General features: G+C 38.0%; 1 protein-coding gene across 2 annotated transcripts in view; it reads left to right on the forward strand.

The window, feature by feature from the left end:
• Kcnip4 (potassium voltage-gated channel interacting protein 4) overlaps positions 1 to 15,409 on the forward strand; it is a 496,003-nt gene that overhangs the window by 284,798 nt on the left and 195,796 nt on the right. The window contains exon 1 of one of the 2 annotated variants that reach the window (XM_052199183.1): positions 8,189 to 8,300. The exons of the other annotated variant lie outside the window; for it this stretch is intronic. Coding sequence (XP_052055143.1) covers positions 8,189 to 8,300 — 112 coding nt within the window. Of the gene's footprint in view, positions 1 to 8,188; positions 8,301 to 15,409 lie in introns of those variants that run through there. 2 annotated transcript variants of the gene reach the window in all.

Below are 15,409 nucleotides of genomic sequence, written 5' to 3' on the forward strand. Positions count from 1 at the left end.
GAAAGTCAGAAGATAATTATTATCTTAGAGACTCTCTGCCATAAGTGAAACTAATGAGGTGGTATGTGACAGCTTTGATAGAGAGGCCACATGTAAAGACATATGAGAAGAGACAAGAAATCGCATGGTGGAAGAGAAAAATGAACCTGGACCTGAGATACAATTCAAGTCAGAAAGGAGAGGAAGAGGAAAGGCTTAAATGAGGAGAGGCAATAGCGGGTGGGAAGACAAGAAGGACATAGGGGGGAAGGGGAAGAAGCAACAAGTTGTGTATTACCCGAAGTTTATCTTCTAATGAAAAATTTTAATTGTACCTCTTAATAACTTGATAATCTATTTTATGGAGATTACATAATCCACATGCACTGATTATAAGACACCTAGGAACTATTATGATAATACATTGTGTAATATTGCTGCAAGTTTAAGATGCAACGAAATTTCCCCTCAATTCCCTACCTTAAAATGTAATCAGCCTTATGGATTAAAGAGCACACTCAGGCAGGAAAGTTGTGTTGCTTAATTGTTAAATAGACATCCATATGCATTTCTTTTTTAAAAAAAATCCACTCAGGACATGTTTACCAGCCTTTCAGATTGATCCCTGAGCGAAGTGAAATGTATAGAGTCCTGTTTGACCAGCTAGTTCCCATGGAGACCATTCAAGAAGTTCCTCAGTGTAACTAGGAATTGCAAGACATAGGAGCATGCCATCTCTCAAAACAGAGAAGTAACTTTGTGTAGAATAGAGGACACATGAGGCTAAACAGTTTCCATTATCATGATGAAGCAAACAATCCTTCTAATTAGAAAAGACCCAAAGAATCACAGGTTGAACTTGTCCAGTTGCTTGCTCATTTGGGTTCTGGTGTTAAGGGGAATGTCCAGTTTGATCAAGCTGGTGGATACGCTTTCTCCTCAATGGAAGGCTTTATGACTCTCAGGCTAATTCATAAAGACTTACATGAGGCCTCTTTCTTAACTGAAACCTTCCTAAAAATGCCAGATATTATTGTGGCTTACTTTCCTTAGCTCCAATGAACAAAGAATGCATTTTTCTTTTAGAATCTCATATCTCTTTAACTTCTTAATGTGCCATCCTAGTTTTAAATCAAACAGAATTTTGATGATCTGGGAGATGTAAAGCCTTATTGTTCTATACTTGGGACCTTGAATCACTAAGGAGTAGATTCTGTCTCCATTTTCTTTTCTTTTCTTTTCTTTTCTTTTCTTTTCTTTTCTTTTCTTTTCCTTTCCTTTCCTTTCCTTTCCTTTCTTTTCTTTTCTTTCCTTTCCTTTCCTTTCCTTTCCTTTCATTTTCTTTCTTTCTTTTTATTTTTTGTTTGTTTGTTTGTTTGTTTGTTGAGATAGGGTTTCCCTGTGTGGCTGTCCTAAAACTCATTCTGCAGACCAGGCTGGCCTTGAACTCAGAGATCCACCTGCCTCTGTCTCCTGAGTGTTGAGAGTAAAGATGTGAGCCACCACGCCTGGCTTCTGACTCCTTTTAAAGTATCTTTATTTTTTAAAGATTTATGCATTTTATGAGGATAAGTGTTTCCCCTCACTGGGTTTGTATATTGGATGCATAGCTGGTGCCAAAAGAGGCCAGAGGAAGTCGTAGGATCCCCTGAACCTGGAGGTATGGACAGGTCTGAAATACCATGTGAATTCTGGAAACTGAATCCAGGTCATCCACAAAGCAGCAACTACTGTTAACCACTTAGCCATTCCAGCATCTGTATTTTTATTATTATTTCTAAAGGCTTGTGGGAGGTGGAAGGGAAAGAGATATTTTCTCCATCGCCCTAATATTTATTAACTGGACCTGAAAATTAAAGTAATAAGGCACATTAACAGGGGCTATTAACACTTGTAATATGTCCAAACATGGGATAGACATATGTTAAGGGTTACACTTTGTAGTTCATATGCCATCAGAAGAAAGAGTAATAGATTATGAAGAAATGTCAAAAGAAAATTGATCTGCTCTTTTTAGGGGTGGTGAATTAAAGAAAGTAAAATACATGGTGGAAAATAATGAAAATTTAGGGTCGTATATGCCCAGCTGAGTGCTGCACAATAGAGGGAGAGTAGTGACTGCCAAAGAGGGATTTATGATTTTATCCCTTCTCTTTAGACTGAAGTGGATGCCATCGAGCTTATGACTTATCTTCCATGTCTTAGTTACCTCCAGCTCAAAATAATCTGTATGCCAAAGTGACATATAATAAAGAAGTCAACCTCTATACTATCAACTATTTTTTTAAGTTTGATGAGTCATAAGTACATTCTAAGCTTATTTATTTTTATGAAAAACAGTAGAATAGGCAAGTTTGACAGCAAGTATATTTTTTTTATTTGATATATTCTTTATTTACATTTCAAGTGATTTTCCCTTTCCTGGATCACCCCCCACCCCAAAAGTCCCATAAGCCCTCTTCCGTCCCCCTCTTCCCCAATCCAAACCTTCATACTTCCCTGTTCTGGTATTCCCCTACACTCCTGCACTGAGCTTTTCCAGGACCAGGGGCCACTCCTTTCTTCTTCTTAGGCATGATTTGATATGTGGATTGTGTCTTGTATATTCCAAGCTTCTAGGCTGATACCTATTTATCAGTGAGTGCATACCATAAGTGTTCTTTTGAGACTGGATTACCTCACTTAGGATGATGTTCTCCAGTTCTATCCATTTGTCTAAGAATTTCACAAATTCATTGTTTCTAATGGCTGAATAGTACTTCATTGTGTATACATACCACATTTTCTGTGTCCATTCCTCCATTGAGGGACATCTGGGTTCTTTCCAGCTTCTGGCTATTATAAATAGGGCTGCTGTGAACATAGTGGAGCATGTATCCTTATTACATGCTGGGGAGTCCTCTGGGTATATGCCCAGGAGTGGTATAGCAGGGTCCTCTGGAAGTATCATTCCCAATTTTCTGAGGAACTGCCAGACTGACTTCCAGAGAGGTAGTACAAGTTTGCAACCCCACCAGCAATGGAGGAGTGTTTCTTTTTCTCCACATCCTTGCCAGTACTTGTTTTCTCCTGACTTTTTGATCTTAGCCATTCTGACTGGTGTGTGATGAAATCTCAGGGTTGTTTTTATTTGCATTTCCCTGATGACTAAGGATGTTGAACATTTCTTTAGGTGCTTCTCAGCAATTCGATATTCCTCAGGTGAAAATTCTTTGTTTACCTCTGTACCCCATTTTTCAAGGAGGATATTCGGCTCTCTGGAGTCTACCTTCTTGAGTTATTTGTATATCTTGGATATAAGCCCTCTGTGGTTGTAGTATTGGTATAGATTTTTTTCCCAATTTGTTGGTTGCCATTTTGTCCTTTTGACAATGTCCTTTGCCTTACAGAAACTTTTCAGTTTTATGAGGTCCCATTTGTCAATTCTTGATCTTAGAGCATAAGCTATTGGTGTTCTGTTGAGGAAATTTTCCCCTGTGCCCATGTCCTCAAGGGTCTTCCCCAGTTCTTTTCTATTAGTTTCAGAGTGTCTGGTCTTTTGTTGAGGTTCTTGATCCACTTGGACTTGAGCTTAGTACAAGGAGATAAGAACGGATCCATATGCATTCTTTTGCATGCTGACCTCCAGTTGAACCAGCACCATTTGTTGAAAAGGGTATCATTTTCCCATGGGATGTTTTCTGCTCCTTTATCAAAGATCAAGTGACCATAATTCTGTGGGTTCAAAACCATACAAAGATCCAACAAAAAAAGAGAACCTTAGGCCAATTTCCCTTATGAATATCGATGCAAAACTCCTCAATAAAATTCTTGCCAATGGAATCCAAAAACACATCAAAATAATCATTCACCACGATCAAGTGGGCTTCATCCCAGGGATGCAAGGATAGTTCAATATACAGAAATCCATCAATGTTATCCACTACCTAAATAAACTCAAAGAAAAAAAATCACATGGTCATTTCACTAGATGCTGAAAAAGCATTTAATAAAATTCAGCATCCGTTCATGTTAAGGGTTTGGAAAGAACAGGAATTAAAGGCCCATATCTAAACATCATTAAAGCAATATATAGCAAACCAGTAGCCAACATCAAACTGAATGGAGAGAAACTTGAAACAATCCCACTAAAATCAGGGACTAGACAAGGCTGCCCTCTCTCCATATTTATTCGATATGGTACTTGAAGTTCTAGCCAGAGCAAATAGACAACACAAGGAGGTCAAAGGGATACAAATTGAAATGGAAGTAGTCAAACTATCACTATTTGCAGATGATATGATAGTCTACTTAAGTGACCCAAAAAACTCCACCAGAGAACTCCTACAGCTGATAAACAACTTCAGCAAGGTGGCTGGTTATAAAATTAACTGAAGCAAATCAGTAGCCTTTCTATACTCAAAGGATAAACAGGCTGAGAAAGAAATTAGAGAAATGACACCCTTTACAATAGCCACAAACAATATAAAGTATCTTGGTGTGATTCTAACCAAACAAGTAAAAGATCTGTATGACAGGAACTTCAAGTCTTTCAAGAAAGAAATTGAAGACCTCAAAAGATGGAAAAATCTTCCTTGCTCTTGGATTGGCAGGATTAATATAGTAAAAATGGCCATCTTACCAAAAGCAATCTACAGATTCAATGCAATCCCCATCAAAATCCCAACTCAATTCTTCATACACTTAGAACAATTCTCAAATTCATCTGGAATAGCAAGTATATTTTTAAAAACATTTTTCTCACAGAGCTAGAGAGATGGCTCAGAGGTTAAGAGAACTCACTGACTGCTCTTTCAAGAGGCCCTGAGTTCAATTCCCAGAAACAACATGGTGGCTCACTACCATCTGTAATAGGATCCAGCGCCCTCTTCTGCTGTCTTTGAAGAAAGTAAAAATGTATTCACATTAAATAAATAAATAAATCTTAAAAAAAAATAAAGACATTTTCCCTACTGTGCTCCACTCAGCTATATATTTATGTGAAGTCAAGCAGATATAAACCCCTGGCAGGTTTAATACTAGTGAAAGCAGATAACATTTTCAGAAGTAACAAAGAAATGAAATTGATCAGGCATAATCACTGGTAAGATCTCAAACTGAAGCTGAGCCAAAAAGAAGGAAATAATCAATTTTCCAGTTCAGTAAATTATCTCCTTTGAGAACTTACAGGATCACAATGGATCAATATCATAAGATGGAAGCCTGTTCTACTCTCTTTCTCTCTGGCTGGTCCACTGATGTAACCATACCCCCTTCAGCTAAGTTTTCACTTTCCTAAAGGTGTTTGCCAATATTTTCTACTTCACAGTCCCTTACCAGAGCCCCATGTGGTAACCATGATGCAGATGCAGAAAGGATGGAGCAGAGAAGGGAGAAATAAATATATAGGACGTGACACCAATGATATACATGGTTTCCTTTCCTTCAAGTATTATTGATAAGATCTCAGAAAAGTTATGCAAATCCTGAATTTCTTCTCTGTGACCATAGTAATAATGTGGATAATAGGATTTATGAAGGGACAATGTTCTTAGCAATGCCTGGCACAATTAATACAAGTATTGATGGCTGTTACCTGAGACTAGAGTAATAATATGGGTAATAGGATTTATGAAGGGACAAGGTTCTTAGCAATGCCTGGCACAATTCTTACAAATATTGATGGCTGTTACCTGTTGAATGAATATCTTTCATATCCTGGTTTTACCCTTTATTAATGTAACTTTGTGAAAATCACTTAATCTCTCTGCCACCTGGATTTCACTTTTTTTCTTTTGTTTTTGTTTTTTTGTATCATGCATGGTCAAATAGTGGTTGGATGGATAGATATTTCTTTTAAACATCTTATACAAAATGAAATATACCCTTATAAGAGACAGCCATGGTACTTAAATTTATTCCTGGTGCCCAAAGAAGAAAATTATCACTGTAGCTGTGGTAAGGACCAGCAAATCTTCCTGGAATAAGAAGGGATAAGAAGTAGAACCCAGGAAGGAACAATAGGAGTAGCTACTTCATCCAAAGAGAGCCTATGAGTCTGCATTCCATAGTAATTCGCCATATCCCAAGGAGGACTGAGGGCACCAGGGACTATGCCCAGATCTGCATGTTATAGACAAGACTGTTTATAGCAGTCAGACAAGAAGGCTGGGGCATTTAAACTGACAGAACTGAGGCTTACATGCAGTTGTTTCCCCGCAAGCAGATCCATGATTTATTATTCCAAGTCTGTATAATGCAAGTGTGTCTGACATACTATTCTTGGTTATCAATGAAATCTATTGCCATTATCAATGCTTACCTCTTTTATAAAGCTCTTAGCACTACTACTCATTTACCCAAAGCATACCTGGCCTATGCTTCTATTGTGTCTTGCAGAAATATCTATTGCATAGACCACTGCAATCACCTCCTCCCGATGCTTTATCTCCTACTAAAATGTTCCCAAATGGTAGGATGAGAATTATTCATCATCTTGTCAATCGGGCACCATTCAGACCTGAGAGTGACAGCTAGATAAACACTTAGGAGAAATTGGATGGATACCTATCGCTCTCCAGGCATGATGCCTGCAACTTGACAAGTAAACTTCTGTTTCTTAGCCTGTAAAATGAAGACAATCATCTTACCTACCTCACTGAGCTGTGGGGAGTAAGTTAATTCTTGTTACTTTGCAATACAGTTGAATCCATAGTAAGAGCTTAGAAAATTAACTTAGCCAGAAAATTAAAATATCCAGATTTATTTCCTACAATTCCCTTTAAGTTGAGAGCTTTAATTGAAGTGTCGAGACACGACATTCAACAATGAAAATGTTTTCCAACATTTCCAAGTTGAGTGTCTTGCAGAAGCTCATAGACCATCAAGAGAGAAAGTGAGTTCCTAGGGGCCTGAGATAAAGCTGAGAAGCCTTCCTGGATCCCAGGGAGCTACAGGTGTCCCCAGTGTCTGCCTTGATTCTCTTTGCATTGGCATTAGCATTGCTGGCCTGGAATTTGGCAGAGTGGAGAAAGGTGACTGATGATTAAGCCATGTGGCCCTGGCATGGCCCAGATTCCTGGACTCCCTTGAAGTTGCCTCTTTGGAGAAGCTTAGGGCAGGATGGTGATAGGAACCCTGGGAAATAAGTCCAGACCAGGATTTCCTGTTGATTGGAATTGCATGAGTTAAAGCAAACTCCCTAGGTATTCTCAACCAGACTCTTAACAAGAGGACTTGCTCGCTCTTTTCCTTTCTTTTTCTTTCTTTTTCTTTCTTTCTTTCTTTTGTTTTTAAAGCAAGCCTCACAATATTTTAACTATTAAGGAAGTTTGGTAAACTTTACTTAGCAGAAACAGAGACTAGACTTCCTGGAATAATGACCATCCTCCAAGAAGGAGTTAATGAACTTGACCCTTATATGGTCTGCTCTGCCCTTCATCCCTGGTGCTTTGTAATCCTGAGGACTCATGGATCTTTGTGTGGTGTGCTTGGGGACCAGAACAGCTGGAGAGAGTGGAAGAGCTGAGTTGGCTTGGATGATCTTGGCTGCATAATCACTGGATTGTTTGCTATTGTAGTTTTCTCCACAAAAATAAAAATAAAAATAAATTAAAAAAAAAAAAAAGCAGTCTCAGGGACTTTGGCACCAACCCCTCACTAAAACTCCCTTCTGTTCCCCCACCCCCCACCCCATATCCAGAGAGCAGGCTGAGGCTTTTCCCAGAGGAAGCTCTGGGAGGCAAAAGCAGCGGCTGTAGCAGAAAAGGGACACTTGAGCTTCCCAGGCAGCAAACTAGCTCACACAGCCCTGCCCAGCCTGGCATCATTAGCGGGTGCGGTGCTAGCTCCCAGGGGCAAGTTCCTTGGGAGTGTGCCTTCTTCGTGGATCCTGCAAAGTCTATGTTCTCCAACAGATGTTTCTCCCTTAGCTCTGAACTCAGAGCACCCACCTGCCGGCTGCAGCGCAGGGTCTGGAGCTGGGATGCGCTGTGACTGAGCTGAGCCCCTTCAAGCAAATGCAAGCATCAGCATGAGAGGCTGGACTTTAGCCCAGGTCTGTCCTCACCCCGGGGGGCCGCCTGCTTGGCTCTGTTCTTCAGTGAGAAGCCGCTGCTCACTTTCCCCCCTTGCAAGTCTTTGTTCCAAGCCAGACATTGCTCGGATTCTCTAATTAACTCCCTCCACACCAAAGGGGTCCAGAGGCTGGGATGCTCTGAGAGCATAGAGGATGCTGACTCTAGAGTGGGAGTCGGAAGGACTGCAAACAGTGGGTATTGTTGTGATTATATGTGCGTCTCTGAAGCTGCTTCATTTGCTGGGACTGATTGATTTTTCAGAAGGTAAAGTGGTCGCTCCCAGTCTGTGCGCTTGGTCAGGTCTGGTTCCGAACTGGATACAAATGCTGCAGAAGTTGCAAAGCTTTAATGTCCAAAGCAAAAGTTTTAAAATATGCATGTTTGACACAGAGAGCAGCCTAGCACTTGGACAGTTCATTTCTGTTTACCTGGAAAGCTGATGCTGGGAGGGAAGGATTTTGTAGCATCCTCTTTCTGTTTGAAACCAGTTATTTGGGTATAGGGTTGTTTGTGGGTTAAATGTGTCATCATGAGTGCTTGCTTTTGCTTGTCAGGTTCATTTTGACTACCACACCTTGAGGTCATTGGTGATCCCTCCCTCTGGAGGAGTGTTGAATTGTGAGGGAAATGTTGTGTTTGCCTGTCATTAGTCAGGAGTTGCTGGGGTGGAGCTGGGCTGTTGATTATGATATGAAATGGTGTAAAATGGAGTTAATGGGTGCTCAGTAAAATGGTGTGTTGAGATTTAATTTGCAAGTGTTTCATTTACATTCTCCAGTGAGCCACCTTAATTGTTTGTCTCCTGAACAGGGAACAGCACACAGGATAGCCGATGTTTCTGATATTTTATCTGATAAGAAGCGCACCTTTATTATTCAAAAGTCAATTTTATTATTGAAATACATGCTATTCAAAGAAAAAAGTTGATTAACTTTGCTTAAATTATTTGAATATCCATATATACACATATACGTACATATATACACACATACCTAGTTATACAAGCACACATGTGCACACATATAAATATGAGATATCTACTGAATAACATACTTTGAAATAACATACTTTGACTTAAACCAACTGATACTAATTCTTTATACAAGCTTTCCGGTTTTTTTTTTTTTTCTCCTCAAGTGAAAGAATTCAGACTCCAAGGTCCTCGCTCATATTTCTTCTAGCTACATGTATGCTGAGCTATGAACAATCACCTCTCACCATAGTATATAATGAGGGACGTAGTAATGTTTAACTTTCCACACTGTAACATAATCATTCTAACTTCAAAGCTCAGACAGATAAGATGACACCATCCCTACTTATATATGTTACACATATTTTTCTCATAATATGCTAATATTTATCAGTATAGTAAAAGCTCAGATTCCCCACCCCTACAAAATAGGTTCAATAATGTTCTTAAGCCAAAATCTTTCCAAAGTTTTTAGGCAAGAAGTTGGTTTGATATTTCTATTAAACTTCTAATTGAAAAACAATGCATACGTAAAATTTTCAGTATGTTAAATAAGTTTTTAATTCTCTCAAAATTCTGACTCAATAGACTAATAATATGTCTTATTTAAATACAAATAGGATAATTTCAATTTCTGTACTCAGAATAATATACGTTGATATCGTGTTAGTTACCTATTAGTATTTGTTCTCTGGAAGTGTTGTCCTCAGATTTACCATGTTATGATCAAGGGACCTTGGTTTAAAGCTGGGTACCAAAGCAGAGAAGCACCATGGAGATATTTGGGGGATATCAACGTTCATAACACTGTAAGACATTGGCAATCATATTATATAAAGTTTACAATTGAAATTTTCAAGCTAAATGCCCTGATAATGGTTCAGATTTTTAGCTTTAAATCAGTTAAATTAGGTGTTGGAACTAACACTTTAAATTTGAGCTTCAAAAGTATGCTAATAAAATTATAAACCTAACTTTTCCTAATAGAGTCAATATATTTTGAGTTGATTTAAAATGGCAGCCTTGAGATGGATATCCAAGTTATAGCCATACAGATACTTGAATCTTTCTCTGGACACATAAACATAGTTATGCCTATATATTTACAAATATTGTGTGTGGTGTATAGCAATCCTTGGTAAATTTGGGTTCAGTGAAGAATTCTTGATTATGTACAATGCCACTTTATATAAGACCCAAATTCATGTGGTATGTATCAATCCTTTTGTCCTGAAATACATCTTAAATGATGTTAGTCCAATCCAACACTCTACATTTATATAGATAATTAATGATTTTATGAAGAGGTACATGCGTTGTCAAAAACCAAAGCATCTGGGAGCAGAAAGAAGACCCAAGTGAAATACTACTGAGTGCTACGGAGTGCTTTCCATACCACGACCCACTGTTATTGCACTGCCCTCTTCTAACACATGTAAAGAAAATAAATAAAAACATTCACAGAGAGATTTTCTAGTCTTGAATTTGCTCCTAAGGCTTATTAAATCATCAGGAAGAAATATACTCAAAAAAATATGATCATGCAGTAGCCAACTGATTCATACAACCTAAGCATTGGATCCAAGTATGCTGAAACTCCAGACCCTCACTACAGGTTAGGACAACCAACCAAATGTTTGCCTAAGCATCTTTATAAATTCTGCATCAAAATGTAACCATCATTGGCTTATATGCTATGATACGAAGTGATAAATCCACATAGAGTTCAGAGATGGCAAGACTCAAGAAAGATATGATAGCTGTAGCTGTGGCTTCCTACATAGACTTCTTCAGAATATGATAATAGCTAAGCAAAGATAGAACCAACCAGGCTTTATAATTACCAGCCAAGTTGTGGATCAAGGAAAGAGGTAGCTAAAATTAGAGCCATGCTATACCACATTCATTCTTTGTACCTGTAAATACTTAAAAGCAGAGAAATGTCTAGTGTGGTGGCATATGCCTGGGCATTCAAGAGAAGATACTGGCAAATTTTTCTAAATTCAAGTTCAGCCTGGTCTATATAGCAAGTTCTAGGACAGCCAAAGCTACATAGAAAGATCCTGTCTCAAAAACTGGGGGGCAAAAAAAAAAAAGCAGTCAATGCCTATGCCAATGCAGACTGCAAATCATTCACTGAAATTGTAACACAAATGAAATGGCTCATAATATACCTAATTGGTGAGGATCAGTCACAGATGCAAGTGTTGAGATACTATCTTTTTAAGATAGGTTTTCAATTTTCACAATGCTAAGTTATTCAGGAATCAGAAGGTTGTGTACCAATAATGGAGTTTGGAGAGATGGCTCCATAGCTAACAGTACCAACTGCTTTTTCCAAGGATAAGGCCTTATTCACAGTACCCACCAAGGAGGTCATAACTGTCTGAAATCCTAAAATGTTTTTCTAACCTTCAAGGGCAATGTATTGCACCATACATTTACGCAATACACAGATTATACATACATGTGAAACATTTATGTACATAAAATAATAACATAAGTAATGAAATATTAATATATTTATTTGAGGTTTTGTATATGGCCACTCACATAGAAAAGAAATACTGAAAATGTAAGAGTGGTAGAATTTCAAATTTTAGTATGTCATCATCATCATATTGCATTCTGAATGCTGGATGCTTATTGCCCTCTGTTGAGTTTTGATTGAGATGACAGGAAGCTGAAAGTGAAAATTAATGGAAGACTCCCCCAGAGAACCTCACATTGTAGTAACAGAATCATAAAGAAGATAAAAGAAATCAAATTCTGAACATAAACCTAAGCAGTGTTCCTTGGAAGCAGCACTGAGGTGAGATTTTTAAAAGCTCTGTGGGAGAGTTTTGGGGAAAATAAAAGGGGGAAAACAAACAAACAAACAAACAAACAGCATGTAGAAGTGAAATGACATTTTCTCAAGTTGGAGAATGGAGGAAGACAATTCCAGTTAGAGCAAAGAACTGAAGCTGAATTCCTAAGCCCAGATAATGGGTGGTTTACATGGATCCAGAAAAGGAATGTTTATAGCACATAGAGCTGGAAATAATAAGGTTAGCTAGCATTGGTTCCAGTTATACATATTCTCTAATCCCTAAGAGCCATTGATTTCAACATTTCAACTTTGAAGAAATAATATAACAAATAACTCACATAGATTGTCGAGAGAATAGGTGCAGAACAGAGGAACTAGCTAAACGATTTATAATTCACATGAGAGAGAAGATAAAAGCCCATAGAATTTTTTACACACACACACACACACACACACACACACACACACAAAATGCTCTGAGTTGGCTGTCAATTTTCAGTTTCTGAAGAAATTCCCAATTAATACAATATCTGTAGATTGCAGCTGTTATGAATAGCACTTCCTTCATTTCAAGGAAACATGGCTTTAAATATCTTACTTATGAGATACGAAATGTGGAAGACACATCTCATAGTTCTTGATATAACAGTTCTATGGAGGAGAGGCTGAAAAATTCTGATTTATAAATCTGACATCTTTCAGGATCTTCTACTCTTCTGCACAGTTTTGAGATTTTTCTATACGAAAGTAGAGAAAAACCCAAGGGTTAACCAACTGAATATACCTCAGCCAGTTTTAAAAATGACTTGCATAAGTACATATGGTTTTCAGCAATGGTGTTAAGACTAATAGAAGATCACTTCTCCCTTTAATGAACTCTTACTTGAAACTGGAGATCATATAAACACATTATAATATATCATGTACTGTATCATGGTGAATCTGCCCAAGCAAGATAGCCCATGCAGATTGTAGCTAAATCCAAATGGAAGATTCAGAAACATTCAAAGCTGGGCAAGGTAGAGTTTCCTTTAAACTTTCTTGCTATTGATAAAGAGAAACCTATCAAATTTATATGCAAGGAAGGTGCTTAGGGAAGTACTATATATAAGGCAATGGGTGACATAACATTGCTGTGAAAGCACAGGGACCTGGTGCACCATATGGGGTTCCTGGAGCAACAACAAGAATGTGTGAAGAGTAGACACAGACTTATTTCTCCTTGGTTTTGATTATCCATGGTGTTTAGCACTGTTTCACACACACACACACACACACACACACACACACACACACACTAATAGAATGAATACAATTTGCTTCATGCACTGAGTGCAATCCAAGACCTCCAATGCCACTTTCAAGTGTCCATGGTGACCTCAAAATTGTGGATTAGCTGATTACAGTTTTTATGATTTATTTTTCTGATAGGGAGAGTTCAAAAAGAAATTTCTCACACGTTAAATTTTGCGATACTTTAGAACCTAGAAACCTAGGAAGTAATTTAAGCTGAAATAATCTAGCTGTGAGCTGTGGGCCACTGACTTGGATGGACTTTGATTTGGATGGGAAAGCAGCCCATCCAGTTCTGTAACTGAGAAGGCATTTTAGATTTATAGCTGCGGTTTAAGGTATATGTGTATATGCACGAAGCACCTACTGTGTAGAGGGGAATTGAAGACAGCAGGATATTTCCATGCCCTTAAGAAGCTTTCAAATTGCCTCGAGAACAAATGGCTCATGAACAACTTTGGCAAGATGGAAAAATATCTTGCTGTACAAAAGAAGCAAACTTTCTAGAAAATTACAAGAATTCTCCTACCCTCTTCTGATTTATAGATTTCCACCACTCAGTCCCTTGCAGCAGTAGAGAGCATCAGGGAAAACATACCTGTGGATGAATAATTTCAGGTCATTGCTCACTGGAGGGAGATATAGTGCACTATACAGGAAATGTAGAGCGTCTCATTGAAGAGGATATTAGAAAATACTAATGGGATTGGAGTCTGTAGTGAGGACCTTTGAAGAGGGTCTAAGGAAGTAGTGCATTGGTCTGTACTGTACTTTGGTAGGAAGACCAAGTAAATCTCCCACAACTTGTCTTAATCTCATCCACGAGTAATGAAAAATGAACAAAAGTGAAAGCTGTAGTTAGTAACAAAGAGACGGTAATTTGTTGGGTAAAAGACTATTCATTGTTTTTCTGATTGAAAGATTCTGTTTTTACCTCGGTTCACTTGTTTATATTTCAAATGATATACCCCTTCTTGGTAGTATCTCCTCCACGAACCCATACCCCCTCCTCTTTGCCTCTATGAGAGTGCTTTCTACCCACTCACCTACCTCTGGCTCACTGCTCTAGAATCCCCTTATGCTGGCAAATCAAGCCTCTACAGGACCAAAGGCCTCCCCTCCCATTGATGCTAGATAAGGCCATCCTCTGCTACATACGTATCTGGAGTCATGGAACCCTCCATGTGTACTCTTTGGTTGGTAGTTTAGTCAGGGTGGTCTTCTTAGAGCCATGGAGATATATCACTAGACTCTAATATTCATATACTATGTAGTGACAATATTCCTCATGAGAAGCCCAACACAAACTATGCCAAGCTAGCTCCAAGGCTGCTTGTCCATATCAAAGAATATAAGAAGAAAGTCAAGGCAGGGACGTCTGAAGTTTTGATTTTTAAGGCCAATTCAATCATTCCATGCAAATTACTAAATTTCTTGTATTAGATCTAGTTCCTTTCTCTTAAAAATGGGGATGAGCATGCCTTGTCTCCAAGATATTGTAGAGAATGTAAAACAGTAAGCAAAATACTGACCTGTTCACATCCCAGGGACTAGGCCAGTGGGTCTCAGGCTTCAGATGTCTCAAGTCTAATTAGACAGCCTATGAAACCAGGAATTCCCACATTCCACTCTGAGTTTCTGAATCAACAATGTCATGGTGGTGTCTGAGTCCTTGCAATTCTGACGGTTTCTTCACTGATACTGCTTGTCCACAGACCAAAATTTAACGGCCATTGAGTTATTCAATAGATCTGAAAGAGCAGACCATCTGAAACTCTAGCAAGACCTCCGAGTGTAGTAAAGTCCTTCATCTATTTCAAAGTATTTAGTGGCTTTATTTCAAAAATATTTTTCTATATTAAGTGTATTAGGTTTTGTGGGTCATATAGCCAAACCCAACATTTCAAGACAAAGTGATTATTCACAATAAATCAACAAATAACCACCATAGAAAAAGTTTATGAATGCTTAAATTCGAGTTCCAGAAAATCCTGTATACCTTGAAATACTTTTTAAAGTCATTTTTAAGTTACTTATATATAAAACAATCCTTATCTGGCATGCAGTACAAAAAATAAGAACTAGGGTATATTTGGATTACAATATCAAGACTATTCTTTGTTTATCCCATAAACTTAATAATTGTATAGATCTTAGATCTCTTTGTATAGCTTTAAATTCAATATTAGAACATCAATATTTCTGTATTAGATTACAAAGCCTTCATAAATATTTAATATCTATGTTATATTTTATAGTACTTCAGCTTTATAGTATTTTTCAGTATTTGAAAAT

The sequence above is a fragment of the Apodemus sylvaticus genome, chromosome 11 (genome assembly GCF_947179515.1).
Source record: "Apodemus sylvaticus chromosome 11, mApoSyl1.1, whole genome shotgun sequence".
NCBI classification, from domain to species: Eukaryota; Metazoa; Chordata; class Mammalia; order Rodentia; family Muridae; genus Apodemus; species Apodemus sylvaticus.